Raw genomic sequence first — 27,856 nt, 5'->3', positions numbered from 1 at the left:
GGCTCTCTTCATTGGACAAAGACATGGACAACAGCAGGTGTAATGAACATGATACATTTTGGGTTAAGTGTTACTTAAAAAGAAGTGAAATATAACTCAAAGACTAATGGAAGGAAGACAGATTTTAATTTGAATCTGAATTATTTAGGAAAAGGGCAAACTGATAAGAACAAAAAATATATATAATATTCAACAATGGATACCCCACCTCTGAAACAATATGAAAACTCTCTCTATACAGTGAGAAGGAATGATTATTTCAATGAAAGACATTATGGTACAAGATATTACAAAAATAATGCTTTAGGATCCTTTTGGATCCTAGTTTTACATTCATATATTTTCTCTGGGATTTTTTTTTTTTTTTTTTTTTTACAATGTGGCATTTGGTAGCAAATATCTACATGACACCCAACACTGTTCATCTTGCTTACAGGGGCTATAAAATCTGTACTATACATCATGTAGTGCTGTACACTACGAAATGAAGGCTACTTTGCAGCCGTTGTGTGTTGCTTCTTTTAGATGGCTGTGGCCGTTGGAGACGACGTGATCTTGTCTGTGTGAGGATCTTGGTGAGGTTTGAGGTGACTCGAGTATTCCATATTCACTGGTTTCTAATGCTGCAGAGGGTTCAGTGACTGTGTTGAGACCCAGAATCTCACTCACTGAATGGGGCAAGTCCTGAGAGGGAATCAGAAGAGATTTAAAACTAGTATAAAATAATCATATTATTTAGAATATTTTTTTATTTTACATCAAATACCCCACTGTCTGCAATCATGCATAGGACATACCTTACAATTCTTTATCTGCATACAGATAGATTCAGATTTGCTAAGGATTTCTTCGATGTCCAGTTTCATGGAGAGTTCATTTATATGCTGTAAAGAAAACATATCAATAGGTGAAATGGTTCTCACAATCTAATTTATATATGTTGCAAGATGCAGATACATATACTACTATTCAAAAGTTAAAGATGCTCAAGAAACATTTCTTATTATTATCAATGTTGAAAACCATTGTTCTGCTTAAAATTTTTGTGGAAACAATGATATATTTTTTCAGGATTTTTGTGATGAATAGAAAGTTTAAAAGTACTTACAGCATTTATTAAAAACAACATTTTATTATTAATGTCTTTATTGTCACTTTTGATCAATTTAATGCATCCTTGCTGAATAAAAGTATTAATTAGTAATTAATTTTCAAATAAATAAATCTTACTGACCCTAAACTTTAAAATGGTATAAAAAATAGTTAAGGCTAACCTTCAGGATTTCATTGAATCCATATTTTCTGTCCATAATTTTTTGTTTCTCTGAGTCTAAAATGGCACAGCACACCAGAAGGTGAAAGTTTTGGCAAGGCAGTCTGGTCCACATAACCTGAATGGGAAAATATCAATTGATGAAAATATTATATAAAATGCCAACATAACACATAATAAGTATAATCAAAATTCTAACAGACAGTAGCTGCAGTGTACTGAGAAATAAAGAAATTGACTGATGGCCAAAAAAAAAAAAAAAAAAATACATTGGATAGTTATTACGCACCTCCCAAAGGCGAAGGACGTCCTGAAAATGCAGCTCTCTCTTGAATCGGATCAATAACCAGCGAAAACAGAAATATAAGTACCCAGAATCCTGTGCCTCTGTGAAAACACAAACACAGAAGTAAACACAACACCTACTGATGGTCATCTGTGAAGCCAACATAAATGAAAAAGACTATTTCTAATAAGTCTTCCTTTGGGTAGCTTACCTAGGTAGTTCCAGAAGGCCAGATCTAGCAGCCGAAGCAAAGTGCTGAGCTGAATTAGTTGTGTCTTCATCCCTTGCATCTGCTCTTCAAAGTTTTCATGCTGCAACAAACATGAGTGATTTTAAAAATTACTTAAAGGGGTCCCATTAGTCGGCGCCGATAGCCTAGTGGTTAGTGTGCCGGCATATGGCGCAAATGCGTTCACGGCGAACCAAGTTTCATTCCCGTCTCGAGGTCCTATGCCGATCCCGCCCCTCTCTCTCCGCCCAATGCTTTCCTGTCTGCTCTCTACTGTCCTCTTCAAATAAAGGCACAAAATGCACATAAATATCACTTTTAAAAAAAGGGGGGCTCCCATTATGCTTTTTTACATTTTCAACTTTCTTTGGTGTGTAATGTTGCTGTTTAAGCATGAAAAAGGCCTGCAAAGTTACAAAGCACAAAGTCCACTCCAAAGAGAGTTATTCTCTATATCAGTAACGGTTTCTGAACTCCCTGAAACACCTCGATTGTAGTCTTGAGTTTTCTTCCAGGAATGAACACAACACAATTTCCACCCAAGGCATAAAAAAACAAAAAAAACAAAAAAAAAACAGGTGTGCATTTCCCGAAAGTATCATTAGAAAAATATGGTCACAAGTTCCGTCATTACCACCACAGATTAGCGATTTGGCTTTTCTCGAAACCATCCAACAAACACCCTCAAACAGCATCGCAAACTTGCAGGGTTGGAACCACAGCTTTCGAGTTGTGGTTAGAAGCACAGCTTCTTGTTAAATGACGTGGACCTAAACAGATCATGCTATTGTGCACAGTAAGCAAGTAAACATTCAGTGCATTCTGTATCTTACATTCTATTTAAACATACAGTGCTTAACAAATTTATCAGACCATCTGTTATAATAAAGAGAAAACAAATATTTTAAGAATCTGTCAAAAACTTGTTTAAAACTAAATTTTTATTGTCATTTACTAGGCAAATAAACTGAAACAACTAAAGTCTTTATTCACATATAATAACCAAATAAAATTGTATATTTTATTTTTATTTTGTATGGCCTACTTTGGTCTTGCAATCTTGCTGGTATTGTTTTTATGTACTTTTCCACAATCTCTTTTGTTATTGACTTCCAAATAGTTTCTAGCTGTTCCCAAAGACTTGCTTTTGATTAAATGTTTGTGCGATCTATCTTTGCATCCATTAAATCCCAACAATAATTATATTTTAGCATACTTACACATACTGGTGTGGATTAACCATTACAGAAACATAAAAATTAGTTTGGTAATCACCAATACTGTTAGTTTAGGGCAGCTGTGGCACAAACCTTACATTGGCTGGTGGTCTAATAAATTTGTTAAGCATTGTATATACATTTTAATCTATGTATTTTAGCGTGTCAATAATCAGCTCCATTTTGAAGAGTGCGCATGAGCATAAAATGACCAAGGGAACCCCGAAATATGACGTAAGAGGGGGCCTGCGATGAATCAAACATCAAATTAAACAAAATGACTTGGAACAAAAACAGCAAAGTAGTCATCAGGTGGCATGTTTGTTATAGCAGCATCTTGGAGATCTCCAAGCTATTACTCCTCCATCTGCACGTGACTTCATTACTGGCAGTCCTTATATCACTGAACCATGTGGTTCAAATGATGGAGGTGTGGCCATGTTACTACGGTTTCGGGAAACGGTGACTAGTTGGTTAGTTTCTCCAACGATGCATCGTACTGTGGTAGTTAATCAGTGAGTTACTTTGTTGTACGGGAAACACACAAAGCGTTACTGACAGACTGGTAAGAGAGGTGCTGCCACAAAATATGTGGAAAAATAATGTATTTTTTAACACTCAAGCATAAAAACCTATTCTAGCAGTCCCAAAAACATAATCAATATTTAAAAAAGGGCGTAATAGGTCCCCTTTAAAAAAGTTCTCTTATATTGGCTTAATTTGCAGAGACAACTACAAGTAAACAATTTGTTGGTTGACTAATTTAATCCATTTAAAGTGCTTGCCCACAACAGCAATAGCGTGAGGACAGAATCATGTTTTATTGATGCAGCCAAATCTTCTCATACACAGCAAACCCAAGAGTGCTAAAGAGAGATGTGCTGTAACGAACACAATGCATTACCATTTCATCCATGAAGGAAACGAAGCACCAGAAGGCATCCACTTCATTCTCCATCACAAAGAGGATGGGAGAGAGCAGGTCACTCATGCCCTGTACGTACCCTGCACAGGAACAGGAAACTGGGTAAATATAAGCAATGCTCCATTGTAAAGCACTTAAGATTATACATAATCTAAATTGAATGTGCAATTAAATCACATTGACATAAACCAAAGGATTTTAGGCCAGATTTGTGAAAACAAGGAATCAGCATGGGAGTATACATAACAGTAGTTGATATTTTTATTAAGAGAACTTGCACTGAACAATGATTCAAACACATATAATCACTTGCCTAAGTCGAAGTCGTACATGCAGTACGTCATCAGGATGTCATGTAGTAAAATCAAGCCAGGGTTGTCCAGGCCTTCGTAAAACTTGTTATTGCGGTCGGTTCGGTTCACATCTTTTTCTAAAAAGATTTAACCACAAACTGAGCTTCATCCAGGTAGAGAAATAGTATATAGAAATATATTTTAAAAACAACTAAAGAATAAAACTTGCAATGTAATTAAAGACACACCAATCAGGCTCCTGTAATCTCGTAACCTTGAGTTTCTCCTTTCCTGCTCCTCACTTACTGACTTCCACTGGAGCTTCATTCTGAAGTATTCATCACTGTTGAGAGAACACATGATCTTATGTATGCTTAATCTAACGAAAGAGAGCTTTAATCAAATGCTGTCGATTCTCTGAGGGAAACATGCGTACGTTTTACTCTTTTGCAGGAGCTTCCTTTCTTCATGAGTGCTGTTCCATGGAAAATAGCCAAGCAAAAACTTCCAAGCCTCTTTCCTCACTGCGTAACAAAGACCCTGTTGAGATCAAAACAACAGACAAAACAAAACTTCTGAAACATTTATGAACAGGTCTATAAACAAACCTAAACAGGTCTTGTCTAAGTGAAAGGATTTGGACAAGAGATCGCAGGAAAAATGAGACATTGCAACAGCTTGTCTCTGACTCAATTCATTTCCAAATCAAGTTGTTGAAATTGAACATTAAATTTTGTGTTTAAAGGATTAGTTCACTTTCAAAGGAAAATTAGCCCAAGCTTTACTCACCCTCAAGCCATCCTAGGTGTATGTGACTTTCTTCTTTCAGACAAATACAATCAGAGATATTTTAATAATAAAGGCCTTCTGAAGTGAAGTGATGCATTTGTTTAAAAAAATATCCATATTTAACAAGTTATGAAGTAAAATATCTAGCTTCCGCCAAACTGCCTTCCATATTCAATGTACAAAGAAAGTGTAAAACTCCTGCAGTTCAAAAAGCTTATGTTACGTCCTACGCCTTGCCTATTCAACTTACGGAAAAAGTGTAACTGACGCGACACGAGTTTACACTTTCTTCGTAACTTGAATATGGAAGGCAGTCTGGCGGAAGCTAGATATTTTACTTCATAACTTTTTTTTTTACACAAACGCATCACTTCGCTTCAGAAGGCTTTTATTAACCCCCCGAAGCCATGAGGAATATGTTTATGAAGGATGGATGTGGATGGATGCACTTTCTTCAGCTCATACTCGTGACCCCTGTTCACTGCCATTATTAAGCTCAGATGCGTCAGGATATTTATTATAATATCTCAGATTGTGTTCATCAGAAAGAAGAAAGTCATATACACCTAGGATGGCTTGAGAGTGAGTAAAGCTTGGAGTAATTTTCATTTGAAAGTGAACTAATCCTTTAACTTTGCATTTAGCTTATTATCAATTCTTACATTGTTTTGGATGTAGAATATAAACCATAAGATTTTTTGAAAAGAAAATTAATCAAATGTGAAAGTAAAGACTGAAGACATTTTTTACAAAAATGCTGTTTTGCTCTTTTGAACTTTCTATTTATCAAAGAATCCTGAAAAAATGTGCTACTTAATATTTTTGTGGAAACCATGATATGATTCAACATTGACAATAATAAGAAATGTTTCTTGAGCACCAAATCAGCAGTTTAGAATGATTTCTGAAGGATCACATGACTGAAAACTGGAGTAAATTTAGCTTTGTGATGATGCAGCACAAAAACAAAAGGGTAAAACTTTGGTAACTCATGACCTAAATCTTTGCAATTTACTACAAAGGTTAACGAGAGTAAAGAGATGATAAAACCACAAGCAAAATAAAAAAAGACTGCTGAAGACACAGGTGACAGACATAGCATATCCTGTGACTCAGAAATAAGGTACATTAATGAGCTACAGTAAGATAAGGGGCTTTCGCAATCTCCCCGCAGGAACTAGGAACAATTTTAGTTCTAGGAACTCCTTTTGGAGGAACTAAATTAGCTCTTACTTCAGAGTAGGGTCTAAACTAGCACTATAGGAACTACCAGTGACGTAAGTGCACGTTGATTGGTTGAATGCATGCGAAACACCTGCACCTGCCAGTTTTTAAAAAGCAGTGTACCCACAGAGGTTATAACATATATATTTACTCCACAAACTAACTCTTCGAACATGGAAAACAATGATAGATGGACCTCTCGAGTTAAGTAGAAAACCCAACGCAACTTTGAGGGGACCAAGCGAAACATGATTATGTATTTCTGCTCAGCTAGTGACATTGGACATCAACCACATGGCAAATGCTAATACTTTTTTATATAATGTTACTGTCTTCTTTCTTTGTATAACAGTTCTATCTAATAACATTAGACAGGCTGTTAAACAAATCGTAAACTAATGAAGATGGAGAAGGTGAGCGCTGTGTGCTCAGGCTCTGGTGTTCTCAGCGCTGTCAAAATTAAAGTCACATCAATAAGCGCAGTTTACGTCACTTCATAGTTCCTAATGCCGGTGCGAATGCAACCAGGCAAACAGCCCTAGGGGAACTATTAGTTCTCAGGGAACCACCCTGGCGGCTATTTCCTAGAACTAAGTTCCTAGAACTACCTAATGCGAAAGTCCCTATATTTAAAGCAAACCCTTACCCCTTTAAATATGACATCCTTTATGTGAGGTACATTGGTCATTCTTCCCTCTGAGTCCTGGTACTTTTCCCATTCTTCCATTGTTACCGGCCCCCTCCTTTGCACCTCTGGCCTCGGTCCCAGATCAGGCTGGAACACACAAACACCTCAAATCAATTTTCCATAACAATACTTTTGCACAGGATGCCTCATGTTAGCTGTCTGTGTCTAGACTCAACTAAGTCAAAGTTGGAATTAGATCTGCACTCACTCTGGTGATGACTTCAAATCCAGGCTCTTCCTGCTGGTTAATCTCTAGTCCGGGAATGAGTTCTCCCAACAGATCAGCCACCTCCTCAGCAGGCCGCTGCTGACACTCTAATTCAGGCGCCCGAAATGCGTCAAAGAGGTAGTTAGTGACTTTGGAGAAGCCACCCAGTGTTGTTGTATAAGGATCTTTCTTGAATTTCTGTTTGAAGGGTGCGATTGTGAAAATATGCATGATCAATCACATCAAATACATGAATATTTTTATATCAAAGGCTACTAGTACGATTCACAGTATAAACCACATACCTGAACAAAGCCATAGTTTGTATCATCCAGAAGATTCTCAAAGGACTGCGAGAAGGCTTTGCTGTAAGTGCTGACAATCAAGATACTGTCATCATCGGGACTCCTTTGAAAGACAGACACAACAATAGTATAGTCTTAATAAAGTAATACCATCAATAATTTTAAGAGTACACATAACAACAAGTATTCGACTTGTAAACATATGACATCACTGACCATATCGCTCTGTGCTTTGAATGACGGGAGAAGCCGAGCCAACAAAGCCCAGCCTATGTTTCATTATGGAGTCTAAGATAAGAACTTTAATAACAGCTATCTTTTCCTCGGCAGCGCTGAATTCAGCATGCTTACGGGTGGATTTAATCTGGTGTGATATTTAACGCAGGGGAGAGGAGTGTCTTCCTGTCCCTTTCATAAAGCCTTAACTCTAAACGAACAGCTGCTGTTCGACCTTACATGAATCACGCTCACGGCCTATGCCACAGAACACATGCTAGACTTCCTCAAAGGTGCTCGTTTGCATGCAGATTGGGTTACATTTTGATGTGTTCTGTTTTAAAGGAGGAAGTGTGTGGATGAATAATTCTGATTGTGAAATGCCTGTGGTATTTAGTGAATTAAAAGGTCAGAGGTCACTTTTAAGATAAGAATAAGAAGAATGAGAATATTAAGCCATATTCATTCAGAGAAAGACATCTGACGCTACACATAGTTATGTAAAAACCAATATGCTAAATAATGCTTTCAAAAACAAAGGAAGACATAAGCTGCAGCCCAATTTGCATACTTTTGCATTACTCTAAGCCTTTTTTTGTATAAATTAGGAATGCACCGATGGGATTTTTTTTTTTTTTTTTTTTGTGGCCGATACCAGTTTCAACAAACAAATATTGTCTGATTTCAAAACCAATATGTCATGTGCTCTCTTATTTGTACTTCAGTCATTAAAATAGATCAGTGTTTTAATCATGTTTTAAATGAGCAAAGTTCAAAAACGCATGCATTAAACTAGCTAGTTTATTGCTGCATCATCAAATATCTGACTCTTATGTTGAATGACAAAATAACCTTATAAAATTCATACACTAGACAGTTAAGTATATAGTGCATAGTATAAGTACATAGTGTATAGTATGTCATATTATGTCTAGCTTCACCAGAAGAAATTTACCATTAAGTATTAAAAAACAACTCTAAGATATTTTTTAATCAATCAAATATTATATTTATTAAAATATAACATTTATTAAAATATAATTGATCACATTTCCAGCTATAATGTGTAGTACTACCTGTTTAATGGATTTTACCATAATTAAAATCATTCCATGGATCTTCCCCCACAAGAAAATACACGCAGAAAAATTAATTAGGCCCTGTTAACACCTGGTATTAAGATGCATTTTGGTTGATTGGATCAAAAGTGTACAACGCTAAATACAGGTGTAAACGGGGTCTAAAACGTTTTGAGCTTGTCCACTTTTGACTACTTCCAGAGGTAGTCGAAAACGCATTTGACCAGATTGCTTTCGTAGTGGAAACACTCATGTGGTCGAATGTGTTCGAACAGCAACAAAAGACTACTCTCTGCCTACTGACTAATGCGTAAACATTAAGCACCGGAACACACCAAGCCGACTTCGACGAACTAGTGGCGATGAAAGCAGACTGCGGGGTTGGTTCACGTCGACAGCGTCTGGGTCCAAAGTTGCCCTGACACACCAAACCGACGCTCGACACCCGACATGCGTTTCTGTACCACCAGGTAGCAGTAGCTGAACGGCCAATCAGAATGATCAGATGGCCCGACTGACCGACAAGCTCCAACACCGATTCAACGGACGAAAAAAAGCCGACGAGGACCAACTTCAGCCAACGGTGTGGAACACACTGAGAAAACTTAGTCGGCCGACGAACAAAAACTGCCCGACGGCCAACCGACGGCTTGGTGTGTTCCGGGCTTTACAGGAACCACACTGCCGGATGGGATTTAAACTTTGCTGGCTAAAGATCTGAGTTTGGTTTAAAGACAAAAAAAATATACAAGCACAATGTTCTCTCACCATTCCTGATCTCTAACACGCACTCACAGCATTCGTCATGGTCTTGTGGCTATCAGAGCAGAATTGAAAGCTGCTGCTCTCAGTATGTTTTTCCGTAATTTCCGGGCACGTCCATATGTAAATTGCATGATCTTATTTTGTCCATTAGATCGAAAGATCTGAAAAAGCCCACAGATTTATCCATCCATAGACCCACCCCTCGAAGAAATCAGGACATAAGTGGTCGAAAGTGGGCAAAAGAGACAGATTAAAACACCAGGTGTAAACAGGAATGTTCCTCCCTCGTCTACTTGTGATTAGATCGACCAAAACACATCTTAATACCAGGTGTAAACAGGGCCTAAGAGTGCAGCACTGCTTATATAATGAATTCAAAACCATTTATAAAAAAATCTGTAACTCATGACTACACTCTACTGGTCTAATGCCGTAATTAAAAAAGCATTGCAAAATCTTTTAGATCTTGCATAAACATGATATTACAATAAGATATTGCACAATATTTGCTTAAAGATTAGGCTTGACCCATTTAGACAAAATCAACCCCTGATACTCCACTTACTCGTTGATCTGAACTGATTTCCTTAGGCTATCCAGGAATGCTGTGCTCCCTCCCTGGTGGAAATGAATAGCTGGCAGTGCTGTGCCATCCTTCAAGCGGAAAATGATGTATGACCAGCCCTCACATTTGACTGTGATAGACCTGAGGTCACACACATTAAAAGAGAAGGCCCACTTGTTCCGGTCATTTGCGTGGCTTGATCCACCTGTGACGATATGACAATAAGTAATACGCTTGGTTACTGTTACAGATTTCCATCTTCTGGTTTTGGAAAAAAAAGACCATCGACAAAATTCACTGGCTGAGGCAGGAGTTAGCTTGCTGACATTTTCTGTTAGGTATTGGGTAAAATGCACTGTGAAAGCAATTTGATACAAAAGAGGCTTTTTCTTTAAAAGGATTTCAGCCACATTTGACTTCATTGTTTTACCATCTCCATGTGTGTGGGCTTTTCTCCGGAATGAGACAGCATTGATCATGTCCCACTCGGTTTCATAGCTCAGCTGATGGTCGACAGGACGACGAGGGTTGTCTTCTGAACTCTGAGTCCATTCCACCACTGAGCTGGAGTCCTTCACACAATCATACAATCAGGTTATCCATCCTAATTCGGAAAACTATTCAAAATCATAAAATACTAGTACAGAGCACAGAAGAACTGTCTGAAGGATTTTAACAATTATATGCAAACTCTCACAGATGAAATGGGTAACAAACCTTGCAGGCACACAGTATGTTTGAGGGATCTGCATCCTCCAGGGGTTTATATTCCACAAGGGTTTCACCATCCTACAGATAAAGAAGAAAAAAAAAAAAAAGATATTTGGAGAGATTGTTAGATTGCTGTTATTTTAACAGACATTTCAAAAGCAGGTAGTTCTCAGAAATATATAAAACCATTGGAAAGTAGAAGTAAGTATGACTTTGTTTGAAAGAAAAATAATACTTTTATTCTGCAAGGATTCATTGAAGGATTAGTTCACCCAAAAATGAAATTTATTTTCATTAATTACTTACCCTGATGTCGTTCCACACCCGTAAGATCTTCAGAACACAAATTAAGTTATTTTTAATGAAATCCGACAGGTTTTTTTTTATCTTCCATAGAAAGCAACGTAATCACCATCATTCAAGGTACAGAAAAGTAGTAAAGACATTGTCAAAATAGTCAGTGAGCCCGCAGTGGTTCAACCTTGATGTTATGAAGCGTCAAGAATACTTTTTGTGCGCAAAAACAAAACAAAAATAATGACTTTATTCAACAATATCTTCTCTCCACTGTCTTACTGCTAAGCTGTTAACTCCGACTCAGTATTGGCCGAAGCTGTAACATGTGAGAAGCACGACGCATGCATGTGATGCTGACGCAGGCCAATAATGAGCCGGCGTTCTGACGTAGAACCTGGAAGCACTTGACGTAAACAGCATAGCAGAATGACAGGGAAGAGAAGATATTGTTGAATAAAGTAGTTATTTTTGTTTTGTTTTTGCGCACAAAAAGTATTCTCATTGCTTCATAACATTAAGGTTGAACCACTGTAGTCACGTTGACTATTTTATCAATGTTTTTACTAATTTTCTGGACCTTGAATGATGTTAATTACATTGTTTTCTATGGGAGATGAAAAACCTTTCAGATTTCATCAAAAAATATCTTCATTTGTGTTCCGAAGGTGAACAAAGGTCTTATGGGTGTGGAACAACATCAGGGTAAGTAATTAATGACAGAAATTTCATTTTTGAGTGAACTTGATCTAAATTGATCAAAAGTGACAGTAAAAATATGTATTAATATTATAAAAGATTGCCATTATAATGTTATAAAAGATTTCCATTTTTAAATAAACGCTGTTTTCAAATAAATGCAAATAAGTATCTTCTTTCAAAAATACATATTAAAAAAAATTACCACAAGCTATTTGAACTTTCCTAACTATGACACAAGAATGTGGTATAACATCTTATGTGTGTCACGTTAACCCAGGTAAAACTTAAAGGAATCATAACAATCCTGAAAAACACTCGTTTATAAAAAATAAAATAATAATATAAATAACATTTTGACTGACAACCACCATACCTTATCAACAATCCTGAGGAACCCTGATATTAAATCCTGATCCTCAGATTCATCTGGAGATGAGTGAATGAAGACTCCCTCGTGTTCAAACACCACCTGCAAACACAAAGAAACGCGTATTAACAAAACATTACAGTTTTATTATTCTAATCCAAACACATTATTCTCTCTAAATAGGTCATTAAAAACAAACATTTCAAGATCCTGTTTCGGTACTCCGCTCCCTGTGCCATTAAAGACAAGTTAGTCTGCAGCCTAAGGCTTAACCCTACTGAAGTGACAGCTCCTGTCATACTGACACAAACAATGTTCTTGCAGACTCTCCTTTAATAAATTACATTGATCATTGAAAGAAAAGAAAAAAACACTGGGAAAACACAACCATGGGATAACCTGGAACTATGTGCAATGTTCATCTCTCCCAAATTCTCATACTGAATTTGTGTGGTAGTGGTAGGAAGTTGTAAGTGTATTTATTGCCACTCAACCATTAAAACATCATGGTGGCCAAGGTTCTTGCTCATGCATGTGTAACAGACACGATAAAATGAGATTTTGTAGTGCGAATAAATAGTTCATATGTAGAAAAGAGAATTCATTCTTAAGCTAGTTTTCGTATGGACTGAATCGGTGGATAAACAGTCAGTCATCTAGCTCAAAACATGTTTATGATCTATATTATGATCTTCCTAAACCTGCCAGCCAGCTCATGACTCAACATTAGTTAAAGCACAAACACAACTCTGATTATTTGTTTTTAGTGTCCAGACGCCCCAAACACGATCGATATTTCAGTCGTGGTGCTATTGGCAACGGAAACAGTATTTGCGACGTCCGTATTTTTTGCAGTTTGATCAGCTGTATGTCAGTGTGTTGGGCTGCTAGCAGCCAGGCTAACTGTTGCTAAACACAGCAGTTCACCAGACCAGTGTATCGTCTATTTCCCAGCACCGACAGTTCAAAAAGCTAGTCAAACTGAATATCTATACCACAACCCACGGACAAACACTGGTAAAATGAAGCTATTTGTCGTTTTGACCGTGTATTGACTTAAAAAGCAGCATGCTCAGTACCTTGGGAGGAGTTGTAGCCGCCATGTCGACTGCTAAATAGACGACGTAGCACCGCTCACGTGCCTGTCAGCGATCCACAACAACACTGACGAGTCATTTTCCGCATGGCCAACGCCGCGCATGCGCTCTGAAATGTTTAACAAACGCGACTTATTATAATATTACCACAAACAACACCACCACCACCAACAACAACATCAATAATAATAATAATAATAATAATAACTACCACTGTGTTCCTCCTGAAAATATTGGTTAAATATGGCGTTTTTTCCTCATGAATCCTTAAAGGGATAGTTCATCCAAAAATGGAAATTCTGTCATCATTTACTCACCCTCAAGTTGTTCCAATTCTGTATAAATGCCTTTGTTCTGCTGAACACAAAGGAAGATATTTTGAAGAAAGTTTGTAACAAGGCCGTTTTGGGGCACCATTGACTTCCATAGTAGGAAAAAAATACTATGGAAGTCAATGGTGTCCCAGAACTATTCAGTTTCCCACATTCTTCAAAATATCTTCTTTTGTGTTCAACGGAACAAAGAAAATTTATACATGTTTGGAACAACCTGAAGCTGAGTAAATTATGACAGAATTTTCATTTTTGGGTGAACTATCCCTTTAAAGTCCCCGTGAACCGGAAATTGCAAACGACTTTTCTCCAGTGTTGTGACATATTTCCAAGTGAAATGGAATATTGAATAGAGGGCAGGGTTTTATTTTAGCGCTCCTCCTCTCCATCTCTCGCTCATAGCAGACTAACGGTCGGAAGGGAGTGGTTTAAGCGTTTTCAACCCAAGCCGTCAAACTGATATCATTAGAGAAGGGGCACCGTTGCAGAGGGGAGGAGCATTTTCAGATTTTGATTAAATATTACGAAGCCAAACAATTTTTTTTGTGTGGATGGACTTGCACGGATGAATTGTTCACCACAAAACTAGCAGTTTGAGCTAACAAAATAAATAAGGTCAATTTTGATTTCGTGTGTACTTTAATGCCACATTATCTTTTCTCTTGTTTACGTAAGTCAGACATTTTTATTGAATTTTTATTGAAAGGAAAAATAGTTACAAAATGTATACATCCATATATGCATACTAATCAAATTATACCTCTTGAGTCTTACATCTTAAAAAAACTAACAAACAAAAAAACTGTTTTTTGTTCATCTTTAAAGAAAATAAGGAATATAAATATATATAAGTCTGTTGAACCAATCTATTATTGTTTGCAATTGACATATAGTTTATTTTATGTAGGTAATGTTTTCCAAATAGAGTAATAATTTTAATGTTCATTTTTTAAATATTGTCAGTCTGCAATAAACCACTATAACAATCCATGAACAATCTATGAAAAAAAATCTTTGATTTGATTGTCTCTGGCTTTTGGTTTTTATTTTACTATTATTATTTATTTATTTATTGTTTTTCTATACTTGGTACAATTAAATGTGAGTTCGTTTTGGCATGGAGAAAGGCTTTAATGAATACAAGTGAAGAAAGTCAGACCTAAGCAGTGCCAAGAAGAAAGGCTTGAGCAATGCAGACGATCCTCGGTTGCCCTCTAGTGGTTCACGCTAGAGTAGGACTTTTATTTTGAAATGAAATGTACTTCCAACTGGCGGGAAACTAAGGACCTGACAAGTGAGTGTACTTACGTCTGTAGTATATATTTGTACATTCATGTAGTTAGACAGTTATTTGTGGTTGTAATATTTGATTTGTTTTGACGACGTTTCAGATGAGAAGGTCTACAGAACAGGAAGAATAAGGTGTTTGTGAGTCCTGACAGAGGGGTCAGATAAAGAATGGTTCAAATAGTCATCTCGAGGTTGGTGTAAAAGCTAAGTTTTTACAGAGCATGATCTAAAACTGCTCGTTGAAAATGCTTTTCGATGTGTTCTGCAGTAATGCTGGTGAAGGTCCAGCTGAATGGCTGCTGGTGGAGCTGCAGGGAGAAATGGTGTCCAGACAGAATACTGGACTAGCAGGAAATCTGATGGGGGATCTGCACTACACTAAAGAGGTTTGTCTTTCTCTAATAATTGGACACATTTCAGCCCAAAATCAAAAGAAAAATAAGAAATTGTATTTTTTGAGGTGCATATTTAAGTGTGGTTTTTTTTATTATTAATTCTGTACTATTTAAAAGACTAAATATGGATTAAATATGGAAAGAGGCAAAATTATAAAACCACTTTTATACCTATTTAACTATGGTAAATTCTTGATTTGTCCTCTCTTCAAGGGAGTACCAGTCCTTATAGTCGGACATCACATCCTCTATGGAAAACAGGTCAAACTGGAGAAGCCCTTTGCTGTTTTAATGAAACACTCTGGACTCCCTCAGGATGCAGAGGAAACCATGGAAACCAACCAAGAGAAACCAACATCTTACACTGTCTCCGCCCTCATCAAAAAGAAGCTCATCTTTAAAACCCGACCCAAACCTATCATCACTAATGTGCCGAAGAAAGTATAACTTGTGTCCAGATATGAGAGACTGATTGATCAGCACAGGATTCTAGGTTTGTAACAGTATGTGGTTTGGAATGGTGGATTAGTATCTTAGTACATTTGTTTACATTGTTGTATTGTTGTGTGTTTATTGACAGTAATAGTATACAAATATGAATATTGTAAGTATGAAATTGTATATAATAGGCTTCAAGTGAATTTGAAAATGAAAAAAAAGACTGCTCAAAAAATGCTCACTCTTGAATTGAAGTTTATTGTATCAAAACATCAGTTACAATTGTTTGCAAAAACAATTATAAGGGAAATGTCAAACTTTAAAGAATCCCTTCTTACATACAGCAAAATGTACATAATTACATAAAACAAATGTGTAAAATTCATGTGAGGTTAAAAGACCATGATGTCTATTTCTAGGTATTGTCCACATGTAGAAGTACAGGTTAGCTGTGACACCCAGACTAAATGCTGCCATTTCATCAACACTTGAGTAGTAGACATAAGCTGCCAGTGGCAATCTGTAAAACAACTGCATTTTTGTTAAAAACGTGTAACCTCTCCCATTATGGATTATGAATACTGCAATTTATAATTCCCTAATCTGTACAGTGTTATGAAAATAATTTAACATGTTTCCCATAAAATAAAGTTTCCTAGGAAAATGCAGATACACTGATACGTGTCAGGATTCTTGCATGTTTAAAATATCTTTGAATTTTACTTTACAAAAATATATATTACTTTACAATATAATCACTGATATAAACCTAGTATTCATGGGTTAAATAAGCTTTACCATCTAAAAATGAATGTACTGGTACTGTGTTTGGCAGACAGCACAGCAAAAAGCACAGCTTTTTTCACTGTAAATGTGGCTGTTTCAACCTCTTGTATATTGCTCGAACCCAATTTGTGTATTTATTATTCATTTTTAAGCCCCGCAATCAGGGATTTCTGTTCCTGAGGAGCATATTAAAGACCAAAAATTTGGCACCCAGTCTACAAATGAATTGCATAAAATCTTAAAATACAAAAATGTGAACAATGAGATTGCAAGTTTGACTGTAAACAAATGATAATTCAGGTTTCATAATTGCATTGTGTTATCAAAGTTATCATCGTAATGTTGCAGCCTTAAAAGGATGCTGCAGTCCACAGCAGTTCACTGTTAAGACACAGTTATCACACATGTAATGTACAAGTAAAAGTCAAGTGCGCAAATGTTTCATAAACTTAAAGCTCCTCTCTAACACTAGCCTCAGTGTTTATACCTCTGCCAGAGTTTAATGTCTGTTTTGGGGGGTGGGGAGCAGAAAAAGTTAGCGTTAGCATTCATGGAGAACTGTTACCGAAGTAAATCTGTTAATTGTTGCATTAGGAGGGCTGAGGGTGGGAAAAAAGCTGGAATGAAAATCCACTGTATACCTTGGCTCCATATAAGGTAATCTTTAAAACCAACTAATTATGCATGCCATAAAAAAATAAAAAATTAAAAAAAAAGTTCAGTTCATGTGATTTATATTTATTTCTCTTGCTAACCGACCATTTTATTTCAATTATTAGGAATCATAAGTTTGTAAGTTAAAGGAAAGAGTCTTGTCAGGGTGGCCAGATTCTGATACTTAGGGGTGAATTCAGGGTGATTGGGACACTTTTTCCAAGTCATCTCAATGGCAAAAAGTGTCCCAATCACCCTGAATTCACCCCTTTGCCATTGAGATGACTTGGAAAAAGTGTCCCAATCAACCTGAATTCACCCCTATGTACTTTTCATAAATAATCTTCTTTTTTAAATGACCATTAAAAAAAAAGGTTCAGGCAGCAAAACTGGATATTCATTTTCATATAACACTCTTTTTATGCTTTGAAGTTACACCAAACGTTCTTAAGTCAATATTTTCAGGATTCGGGGAACAATTGTATTATGTTAGTTATAACTCCTGTTCAATCTATAATAAAAATAAAATAAGATATTTTTTATTATATACTTCTACCAAGTTTGCCAAGTAGGTAAAAAGAAGAATACGGTAAAAATCCAGGTAAAACTTGGCTCATTTTTCTACCCAAACATGCTGGAACAGAACATTCTAGATGCTAGAGAAAATCCTCTTTGGTTGCCTGACACTATTTATTGACTGAAACTGGAAAAATCTTGAACTGTAAACATGTAGCCTACAGTGTAGTAAATCTTTGTGGAGTATCATAAAACTCTCATTTAAATGCTGTTTGCTTTTCCTTCAATGTTCTATCATGTTACACCACAAAAGTATCAGAAGCACCACAAAATTGAATGATGAAATATAGAATTATGCTGGATTGTCACATTAAAGACATTAAAATACTGACTGGGTTTGGCGAGTAAGACCAAGTTAGTGTCTTATGCAGGTTTCTTTAAGTGTTAGCACACACCTGTCTAACCTTGACAGTACACACTCTGTATAACTAAATGTTCAAGCACCAATATAACACTTTAACTTAATATGACCATGTCAGCTTAACTACATTAACTTATCACTCTTACACTAACCTTTGGCTCTACTTTTTGTGCCCACCTTGGCTGACGCCTCCTCAATGTGTGCTTTATAATCACGAAAAGCATCATTCCTGATTTTAACTCATGTAAATCATGGCTTTCTCAAAAGCTCTTGATTGTGTCCAAAAGCTCTCATGTAGCCATAGCTAACAATGTAGCCAACATAGTTCAAATAACTAACAACCGACAGTCTTGGACTTACACATGATCCATAATTATAACCAGGATTGCAGCACCAGGTAAAGACTCTAGGCCATTTTAAATGAGCCCTGACAGCATGTAGAGACTATGCTAGGCTTCAGCATAGGATAGGTGGTACTGTTCCTCTCTTTTGTTACAGCGCTTGGCCACTATGGCCAAATAGAGCACCAAAAGTATGAGCCAGTAACAGGCATAAAGGATGGTGCCCGCGATAAGAAGAGCCTTCTCAGTCTCAGTGAAGGGCTCTTGCACCTCGCAGTAAATGGTGTAAACCACACCACCGAGCAGTATGGCCACCCACACGGTCACGGGCACAGCTCCAATAAGGTTCACCACTATCTTTTTCCTGCCTGATGTGCCCCAACCTGCTTTGTTAATAGTCAACAGGGCAAAGATCTTGGCAGGCAGCAAGCTTGACATGTAGAGTAGAGAGTACAGTGACATGAAGATCATGACAAGGCTTCCCCGCAGGAAGCAGGCATAGGTGGCCTTCACCATTCCCACCAGTTGGACTGTCAGCAAGAAGAGCAAGATGTTCCACAACCGACCTCGGTAGAACAGATGGATGACTGTAGCCACCAGAAAGAAGGGGAAGAACCCAGTGACCACAGATTCATAGGTCATCCAGAGGCTGTGCTTGTGGAACCAAAGCGCATTGTAGAGCCACTCTCGAAAGTAAGACTTGCTCCAGCGGGTCTGCTGGTTGAGCCAGCGCAGGTATTGCGTCGGTGTCTCGGTTTGGCATTGCGAGCGTGCCGTGAACTTGGTTTTGTAGCCGAAGCTGAGGACGCGGTTGGTGAGGTGCCGATCATCACCGAAGCTGCACTTGCTTCCTAGGAAGGTCTGGTGGTACCAGGGCTCCAGGAACTGTTGGAGAAGAGAGTTGCGGTACATTCCCAGAGGTCCACTGATGCACTGCACACATCCAAAGTAGGACTGGCAAGCCCGCTCTATGTTGAACGCCATCCAATACCGGACACTGCTCAGGAAGGAGATCCAGGAGTCGTACTTGTTCAGAATCTGAAAGATACAATGAAAGTGGGTAATCTATGAAGAAGAAACGTACTGGAAAACTTGTTTTGTTGATATTTAAAACTAAAATAGGCAAATTTCTCACCTGAACATCTCCTCCCACCCCACCCACTTCCGGATCCTCCTCTAGAACCTTCAGCATCTCAATGGTGCATGCTGGATCAAGTACAGTGTCCGAATCACATACCTGCAAAACCAAGAGATATATACCATGATTTAGAACACCTCTCTGCAACTTTAACTCATATGCAACTATTTACTCCTTTTCAGTTATTTGGGGCTTATGCTGACAATGACTGTGAACAATGCAAGGACTGTTGCAAAGGAACTAGTTGCACCATAGACATTGGTCCACAGATGTTTCAAGGTCATCTTTCTGAAGATATCAATCATATGCCGAAACAATGAAAAGCTGATGACAGCGCACAGGTGGGCTCAGGACTACAGGTGAAGGTAAGTAATAAGACTGACCTTTGACCTCAATGCTGCATGGATTCATATTACAGTGACATTGAGGGAACTCTGGGGTGATGGCAGACTATGAAGTGTTAGAGTAAATTGTAGGCTCGATAATTACGAAATCCAATGTTTTTTAAAGTCAAAGTTATTTGGCCCATCCAAGAGCAACAAGTAAGCAAGTCTTGAAGGGTTACTTGTCTTGTTATTGTGTAAACATTTATTCAAGCATTACTTTTTCTGTTTTATTGAATTTTTAGGTTGTTAATGGTGTCTAGACTTACTTGTATGTAATCCACAGTATCTCCCAGTGCTTTGAAGGCTGTATACATCACCTCTCTCTTTCCGCCCCACTCCTGCATGATGCAGGAGTAACGGCAGCTCCGCACCACCCTGGCCACGCGTGCAGCCTCCTCGGCATGCAACGAGCCTTTCCCTCCTCCCCCATCCCCGTCGCAATGGTAATTCCCCTTCCACACCACACAGCCTGTCTGCTCCACTCCCCCCATCACCTCCTGGAAGATGTCCATCATGTAAGAATCCTCCTGCCGATTTCCGTCTACCACCAGCACCACTTTAAGCCCGGGAAAAGAAATGTGGCGAATGCTCCGCAGACACTTGCGAAGGTAGTCCGGATCTTCCTGATAGGCTGCGATGCAGAGAGCCACGGTGCGACGCAGGTGCTGAGGTCTGGAAGGGCCACGCATTTGACGGTGCTCCAGAAAGGCAAAGAGGCTCTGCAGGAGGAGGTGGAGGGATAGAAAGGCACCGTACAAGCCAAAGGACAGGTGGTGCTGCTCGGTGTGGATGAACTGGTAACCGGTCACATAGGCCAGTAGGATAGCAAAAAGCACCACTGCTGCGAATAGGGTGGTGATGAAGATCCGCACCGCAGTGCCAAATCGAGAGGGCATCTGAAGAGAGAGAAAAAGAGATATCATAACTAAGGGTAGAGTGAAACATCTTTACCTTTTCTTGTTCTCCCTCCTTACCTGACCATTTCCTCTTTTCTCCCCTCCCACCAGTAACAATTTCTCTACACTCTAAAAAATGCTGGGTTATAAACAACCCAAGTTGGGTTGAAAATGGACAAACCCAGCTGTTGGGTTAAATGTTTGCCCAACGTGCTGGGCAGTTTTATTTAACCCAACTATTGATTAAAAATGACTATAGAGCTGGCTTAAAATGAACCCAACACATAATTACTAGAGGCAACAATAATAATCAAAAGGTGGACATTTATTAATAAGCAATTTAATAAATGTTTATTGTTTTTATTATTCATTAAATTTATTAATAAATGTTAATTAATTAAACAAACATATAAATAAATGTTAATTTCCAACATACTTTGGATGCATTTTAAGCAAGCAATACAGTAATTTTTAAATAAGAGTTAAGTAAAACAACCCAGCAGTTTGGGCAAACATTTAACCCAACTGCTGGGCTAAAATAACCCAAATGCTGGGTTTGTCCATTTTCTACCCAACATTATTTTTTAGAGTGTATAGTGGAACAGTTTTGAAAAAGCACAAATCGAAAAACAGCAAATATCAATAGCAAATATCCTAGTAGTTTTAGTAATAAGAATTTTATTTGAATTCAAATTAAAGTGTCTCACAACAACATGAACTGGTCATAATTCACCCCAAAATCAAAAGAAAGAAATTAACATAAAATAACATAACAGAAATTAATAGAAATAAAAGGAAAGAAATTATATTTTGACTAAATAAAATTGTTGATTTTTAGGACCATTAAGATTTTTGGCAATTACACATTTACTTCCAAATTCCCATTATTTGGATTTTTTTCCAGATATTTTATACAGATAATTTACTTTTGAGTTTGTTTGTAATCCCCAATGTAATTATCCCCATTTATTATTCTTATTATATTCTATTTCATAAAAATAATTTTGTATAGGCATAATTAATATTATTTTTATATAAAATTTAAATAAATTAAAGACAGTACAACAAATACTACCATGATGTACACAGTACCTACTTTTTAAATAATGTAATATTGCATACATTTGCATTATGGTAATGAGAATGGGAATTGTTTCACATTAGAGTAATAAGAACTGGGGGAAAAGAAGAAAAGAAAAAAAAATGCAAAAAAAAAAAAAAAATCCTAACTTGGGCTTCATTTTCTTGATATAAGGTATAATTTAATTTTATTATTTTTTATTTTGACATGCTTTGTGAGATTCCCCCATTAACAGAAGTGGTCAAAAGAAGAATGATTCAAAATTTTGAATTTATTACAAACACATGGCAACAACTGACAATATTAGAACACTATAAACCTCATTTGAAACTCTTTCTCAGTCACTCTCTCTTTGTCTTTCTCACTTTTTCCTCATTCTCTCAGGTTAATGACTTTAATTAAAGGCTAGGCCGAGTTTGGCAGGTAATCAGTGGCACCCAGACTAGGGAACAATCCCCCCCTTTCATTCATTCAATTGCCTCCTGCTCCCCCTCTCGTGGAAGAAAGAACCGCTTCACTCAGTGGCCTTATATCATAACAGCCACTGCAACGGAGAAGAGTGGCAGAAATAACGCTGACTTCCACTGAAGTGGGTGTTTATTTTTCTATCACAGTAACTGACTGTTCCCACAGTTATTTACAGCTGTGTCAGACCAGTACTCAACTGTTTTACATCTTATAATTCCAAGAAATACATAACTGTTCCTTTCATATTATCAATTTGGGTTTCATGTTACATGCAACAAGCAATGTACCTAGTTAGAACAGCCATAAATCCTAATATTGCTTGTACACTATAATGGATGTTTCCCTTTCTCGCGTTATCCTACACACCTTGTGATGTGAACAAAGACAACATAGACCCTGAGGGTGAGATAGAGACAGCAGACAGATCCACTCAGTGTGTTATGTTTGACCCTAATTAGAGGGAATCTTCCTCCGGAGGCTTGTTAGCTCAAAGGGACGGACATGAAGAAGGGCCCCATGTCATACTCAACAAGACACCAACCATCACTCAGTCCCCAAACACGGCAAACAAACCCACTACCATATGTGAGATGAAAGGTGTTCACACTGCCGCCTTTGATCACTTGGTAAGAATTGTTAAGTCAACTCAAGATGCATATTCAAGAATAGTGGCAAATGCATTTATTGAGGCGTCACAAGGTGATCTATAAGACATTTAAACTTTAACTATTTAGGACAATAAAACATCAATGTTAATATCTGCATGATATTAACATTGTAACCACTGGATGTCTGAGTATATGTCAGTATCTAACCTAATGACTGAAGATGAGTAATATTTCAACTTTCCACAAATAAAAGAGGTCAGAGGTCAATAGCTACTCACTGTTGTCATGATGAGATATTCACAGCCCGGGTGGAGATCAATCCATGAGAGCTCAATAATCTCAGATCCTTAGTTTGCTTTTAATAATTCTATTCCATAAGCTTCCCAGTGATTAACAGAGGACGTTGTTCTCAGGTCTGTTTCTCTTGTGATTGATGGTAGGGATGATCATGGGTAATCATGCATTCTCAGACTAGACAGAAGCAGGTGGTCTCAGATGAAACAGAAGTAGACAGGATCCAAAAGTGCTGTATGTAGTCACAGGTGCATTGCGGGTTGGTAGGGGGGTGTCCAGCTAAAGCCTCTTTCCCAGTGTATTCTCAGGTGTGGACCAGATAGAATGAGGACTTTGGATGCAAGACAGGACATTGACAAAGGGAGGATGTGGGAGAGGAATGAAGGGGGGCTGGGAATCACCAGGACTGAAGAGGGAGGGCAGCAGGTGAGAGGAAGTGAGATGAATGGCTGGAAGGCAGAGCATGATGAGTTTGGGTGAATTAAGAATGTACCAGTACACTATACTAATATGCATTATAAATATAATGCTCAACTGAAGTAATGATCAATTGAGACTCCCAGATATAAATCACTTTTAAACCGCACTCTCCACAGTCATGATGTGATTGGTCACAGCTCTTCAACTAAAAGTCCTGGTTTATACACTCAATTTCTTTACATTGTTAATGGGCCAAACAAGTGATGCTTTTTTTTTTGTCTGGATCTCAAGTGTTTCAAAAATACTTTAAAAATTAAATTCATACAAAAAACGTAAATGACTTAAATACATCTCGTCAGTTTCTAAATTGAAAGTCAAAAATGTCTAGTAACTTTACTTTACAAAACAAAACAAAACAAAACAAAATAAAAATAAATACAATAAATAAATAAATAAATACAATAAATAAAAAGTGCTGATAGTCTTGGAAAATACTGCAAAATATTAACAAATCTAATAAAATATTTTATTTAATTTTAAAATATTATTACAAGTAATATTGATAAAGTAAAACAGTAAAATATTTAATTTAAAATATTATTGATATTTGAGAAGTTGTCACATAAAATGAATATCAGCCAACACAAAGATTACACAAATTTGTGAATTAAAATTTATAAATCCTCTCACATCTAACATTCAAATGGCCCAAAACCAGGTATTTCTTATTTTTTAATAATTAAATGCTCACATTCATTTATATAGAACTGATTTAACAATAGTGAAGTCACTAGAATTATATTCAAAATAATAACCTGAATCTTAATCCTGTTAAAGAAACTTAATAAAACGCATTAGATTTCTAGAAAAAAAAGGAAAAGAAGAAAACACACACACACACACACACACACACACACACACACACACACACACACACACACACACACACACACACAGTACTTGCAGCAGGCTAGAGTCCTGTGTTGGGTTAAATACTATTTTGGTCTCTAGCAAATTGTACAAACACTTTTGAAACTTTCACTAGACCCTTGTGTTGTCAATGTATGATGAATTGGAAAGCTAAACAGACGTCATTTTCCTTAATCAAGCTATTCTGAAACCTTCCCGTTTTATTCCGTCCTGCTGCCCACTTAGTTACTCAGCCTCAGCGCACTACCAAGGGTGCCAAGAAACCAAGGCCAATCTTAGTCCACTAGGACTAATATTGTAATAACTAAAAACACACATACGAGAATTTTAAAAGTCTTATCAATTCACAGATTCCCTCAAGTTCTACACATAATTTATTTTAAGTTGCTACATGCAGTTTAGAGCCTTGCACAAACACAAGCTTATACTAGCCTATTTGTGCAAAAAACACCTACCCAACCTAAAATTCCATGCTTTGACTCTCTCTCTCTCTCTCAATTTTGTGTATCACACACACATACAACCACACAATGAACATATAACAGAGCTCTTATGCAGCATGCTTTCATATCTCATCCACTTCCCACAATAAACACAGACACAAGACGAAACTCAAGTTGAATTAAATGTCTCTTACCTTCCCAGCCCCGCAGCTGTGACGGTGGTCTCTCTCTCTCTTCTCTGGTGGAGTCAGTGTGTGCGAGTGTGTGTCTGCCAGGCGTCTGCTCCGCTCCTCTCCACCACAGTGGAGCACAGCACTGTCCTTGTTCAGCCTCCAGCTCACACTACATCTTTATTCCAGCCACACTTAATTCAGGAGATCCCTTATCCAAAAATACAGCACCATCACCCTCCTCCTCCTCTGCTTCCCTCCCCTTCTTTTTGTGTCTCTTCCCTCCCTCTCCTCCCAGAGAGTCCCGAGGCATGAAGACCTCCGATATCAGCTCTGAATTAAGTTCTCACCTGGCGCGAGGAGGACGGGGGTCCGCCGGTGGACCTCATGCCTCTGTGTCAGTCCTGTACTGCAGTGACATCGTTCTGCAGTGCAGCCGAAATAACTTCAAGGTCCCTTCTCTGTGCTTTTCCCCCTGCTCTGCAGTGCAGCCAGCCTTCAACAAGACTCTGGACTGTTTGAGCAGGCACCCTCTCCTCTTGGCTACACACACACCCTCTCAATGCATCCTTTATTGGGTTATTTATTTATCTATCACCCCTCCCTGTACCCCTCCTGCTGGCAGCCTGCAGGTCCAACACCGGCTGATGAAGAGATCTGCGAGAGAAGGAAGAGAAAGATAGACTGCAGCAGGCTCGGAATTAATCAATATCCACGGCATCTCCAAACATTCCGATCTCAGTGTCATCTTCTCGCAGCACCCAATGAAAACTTGCTCTGTTTTCGGAACGACCCCTCTGAAATTCACCAGCCAGGTAAAACACGCTTACACCCTTTCTCTTTCCAACTCTGCTGCATGGCAGGAAGAGTAATTAGTGTAATGGCTCATTCCTGGCTGAGTAGCAGACATGGGAAGGTTATTATGGGGTTTGCGGGGAAGGCAGGCGAAAGTGTGACTCTCCACTAGATAGCTCCATCGGCCTGGCTTCAGTGCTGCGCAGTGGTGTCACTGATTTACCCCTTACTGTGGGAACGTCCTTGGATCTTAACCAGAGAAGCAATTATCAGAGACACCTCAAGATCCCTGTGAGGTTCCTTTGCAGAAACACTGAGACAAAGTTTATGACTTCCAACTGGGTGGCTGGCCACTACACGGCAGTTGTATTAGTTGTATTACACTTCCTGAATATGGGTTTAAATACAGGTGCAATGAATATGATACAATAGCTGACTTATATCAAAATATATTCTCTCTCTGACTCTTAGAATTAAACACTGTGTGCCTTTAAAGGGATAGTTCACCCAAAAATAAATTCTGTCATTTACTCTCCCTCAAACCTGTATGAATTTCTTTCTTCTGCTGAACACAAAAGAAGATATTTTGAAGAATGTCGGAAACCAAACAGTTGATGGAACCCACTGACTTCCATAATATTATTTTTTTCCCCATACTATGGAAAGCAATGGGATTCATTAACTGTTTAATCATATTCTTCAAAATATCTTCTTTTGTGTTCATCAGAAGAAAGAAATTCATATAGGTTTGGAGCAACTTGAGGGTGAGTAATGACAACATTTATTTTTGGGTGAACTATCCTTTTAAGGCTACTATACAAGCAAAATTTCAGGTAAAATAAGCATTGCTTTTTTTGCATATGGCTGTACGTTTTCTGTCAGGTGTAATATTGATACTAATATACAGAGTGACTACTCCATCCATCAGTAATAATCTTTTTGCAAAGTCTTTGACAGTATCACAAAATAATGGAATTCACACTAAAGGTTGAGAGCTGAAACGTTTGTCTTTTTCATTTTTGTGATCAATAAAAACAGTGAATAAAATTATTATTATTTTTTTTAAAGTAATATTTATGGGCTTTTTGTGCCTTTATTTGGAGAGGACAGTAGAGAGCAGACAGGAAAGCATTGGGCAGACAGAGGGGGGGCAGGATCGGCAAAGGAGGACCTCGAGAAGGGGAATCGAACTTGGGTCGCCGTAAACGCATTTGCACCACGTCGGCGCACTAACCACTAGGCTATCGATGCCAACAAACTGAATTTTAAGTGTGAATCACCATTGAGGTTTTGATGCAAGCATCGCAAAATAATCCACACTAAAATGTTGTTGGTGCTAAACAGTAAAAAAACAACACAAAGTTTAACAAACTATCTCAGATATTTTGTCTTCTTGCTATTCAAATGTTTGGAAATTATATTTATCCTGGTTTCTCTTTTTCTCAAATTTTATGAACACAAAAAATGCATTTTTGACATGTAAATGTGGCCAATATGAAATCTGAACTGGTCATATTTTCTAAATGAACATTACTGATCTTATTGTTATTCCAAAGTAAAACCGGTGTCTTTGTAATCTTTAATCAAAGTGTAATTACATTTACATAGTGTAAGTAATTACACAGTGTAAGTACATTTGGGTACAATTTAAATATTGTTTTAGCAAACTCTCATTCAGTCTGGCTCCATTCTGGTATTAAATACCCACAATTCCTGCCCTACATTTTCCTGCTTTACTCAGAAATACTTAAAAGGGCAGTTTACCCAAAAATGATAATTCTGTCAACATTTTCTCACCCCACCCCTTCCAAATCTGTGTGA

General features: G+C 37.7%; 3 protein-coding genes across 4 annotated transcripts; 1 reads left to right on the top strand and 2 right to left on the bottom strand.

The window, feature by feature from the left end:
- Positions 1-104: 104 nt before the first annotated feature.
- tbc1d15 (TBC1 domain family, member 15) lies at positions 105-13,337 on the bottom strand. Its single transcript, XM_051870093.1, has 17 exons — positions 13,216-13,337; positions 12,143-12,238; positions 10,780-10,851; positions 10,493-10,634; positions 10,063-10,267; positions 7,438-7,540; positions 7,133-7,330; positions 6,883-7,011; positions 4,660-4,763; positions 4,472-4,566; positions 4,244-4,360; positions 3,910-4,010; positions 1,771-1,870; positions 1,563-1,660; positions 1,275-1,391; positions 798-884; positions 105-684 (listed from the first exon to the last, which is right to left on the bottom strand). The coding sequence occupies exons 1-17, from the start codon at positions 13,237-13,239 to the stop codon at positions 478-480; spliced, it is 1,995 nt and encodes a 664-aa protein (XP_051726053.1). The 5' UTR covers positions 13,240-13,337; the 3' UTR covers positions 105-477.
- Positions 13,338-14,784: 1,447 nt separating this feature from the next.
- On the top strand, positions 14,785-16,356 carry chtf8 (CTF8, chromosome transmission fidelity factor 8 homolog (S. cerevisiae)). Its single transcript, XM_051871150.1, has 4 exons — positions 14,785-14,859; positions 14,957-15,046; positions 15,124-15,241; positions 15,464-16,356. Exons 2-4 carry the CDS (start codon positions 15,024-15,026, stop codon positions 15,695-15,697), a joined length of 375 nt encoding a protein of 124 aa, XP_051727110.1. The 5' UTR covers positions 14,785-14,859; positions 14,957-15,023; the 3' UTR covers positions 15,698-16,356.
- A 232-nt stretch (positions 16,357-16,588) lies between these two features.
- has3 (hyaluronan synthase 3) lies at positions 16,589-25,977 on the bottom strand. 2 transcript variants are annotated; one of them, XM_051871148.1, is made up of 5 exons: positions 25,265-25,977; positions 23,262-23,726; positions 20,197-20,826; positions 19,542-19,643; positions 16,589-19,444 (listed from the first exon to the last, which is right to left on the bottom strand). In XM_051871148.1, exons 2-5 carry the CDS (start codon positions 23,268-23,270, stop codon positions 18,515-18,517), a joined length of 1,671 nt encoding a protein of 556 aa, XP_051727108.1. In that variant the 5' UTR covers positions 23,271-23,726; positions 25,265-25,977; the 3' UTR covers positions 16,589-18,514. The 2 variants fall into 2 exon arrangements, with proteins under 2 accessions (XP_051727108.1, XP_051727109.1); XM_051871149.1 differs by lacking the exon at positions 23,262-23,726.
- Positions 25,978-27,856: the final 1,879 nt, after the last annotated feature.

The sequence above is a fragment of the Ctenopharyngodon idella genome, chromosome 18 (genome assembly GCF_019924925.1).
Source record: "Ctenopharyngodon idella isolate HZGC_01 chromosome 18, HZGC01, whole genome shotgun sequence".
NCBI classification, from domain to species: Eukaryota; Metazoa; Chordata; class Actinopteri; order Cypriniformes; family Xenocyprididae; genus Ctenopharyngodon; species Ctenopharyngodon idella.
The sequence above is the reverse complement of the archived record's forward strand: the minus strand, read 5'-3'. Positions and strand labels throughout refer to the sequence as shown.

Bases quoted from the DNA above. Each gene is read 5' to 3' on its own strand.
- tbc1d15 (XM_051870093.1), bottom strand. From the start codon at position 13,239: ATGGCGGCTACAACTCCTCCCAAG. The intron at 7,012-7,132 runs GTGAGTGCAGAT...TGTGTGTTCCAG, and splicing joins GATTTGAAGTCATCACCAGA to CCTGATCTGGGACCGAGGCC. The intron at 1,392-1,562 runs GTGCGTAATAAC...TTTCCCATTCAG, and splicing joins ACGTCCTTCGCCTTTGGGAG to GTTATGTGGACCAGACTGCC.
- chtf8 (XM_051871150.1), top strand. From the start codon at position 15,024: ATGGTTCAAATAGTCATCTCGAG. The intron at 15,047-15,123 runs GTTGGTGTAAAA...TGTGTTCTGCAG, and splicing joins GTTCAAATAGTCATCTCGAG to TAATGCTGGTGAAGGTCCAG. The intron at 15,242-15,463 runs GTTTGTCTTTCT...CCTCTCTTCAAG, and splicing joins ATCTGCACTACACTAAAGAG to GGAGTACCAGTCCTTATAGT.
- has3 (XM_051871148.1), bottom strand. The intron at 19,644-20,196 runs GTAAGTCTAGAC...TTGGTTTTGCAG, and splicing joins ATACTGTGGATTACATACAA to GTATGTGATTCGGACACTGT. The intron at 19,445-19,541 runs GTGAGAAATTTG...TGTATCTTTCAG, and splicing joins GGGTGGGAGGAGATGTTCAG to ATTCTGAACAAGTACGACTC.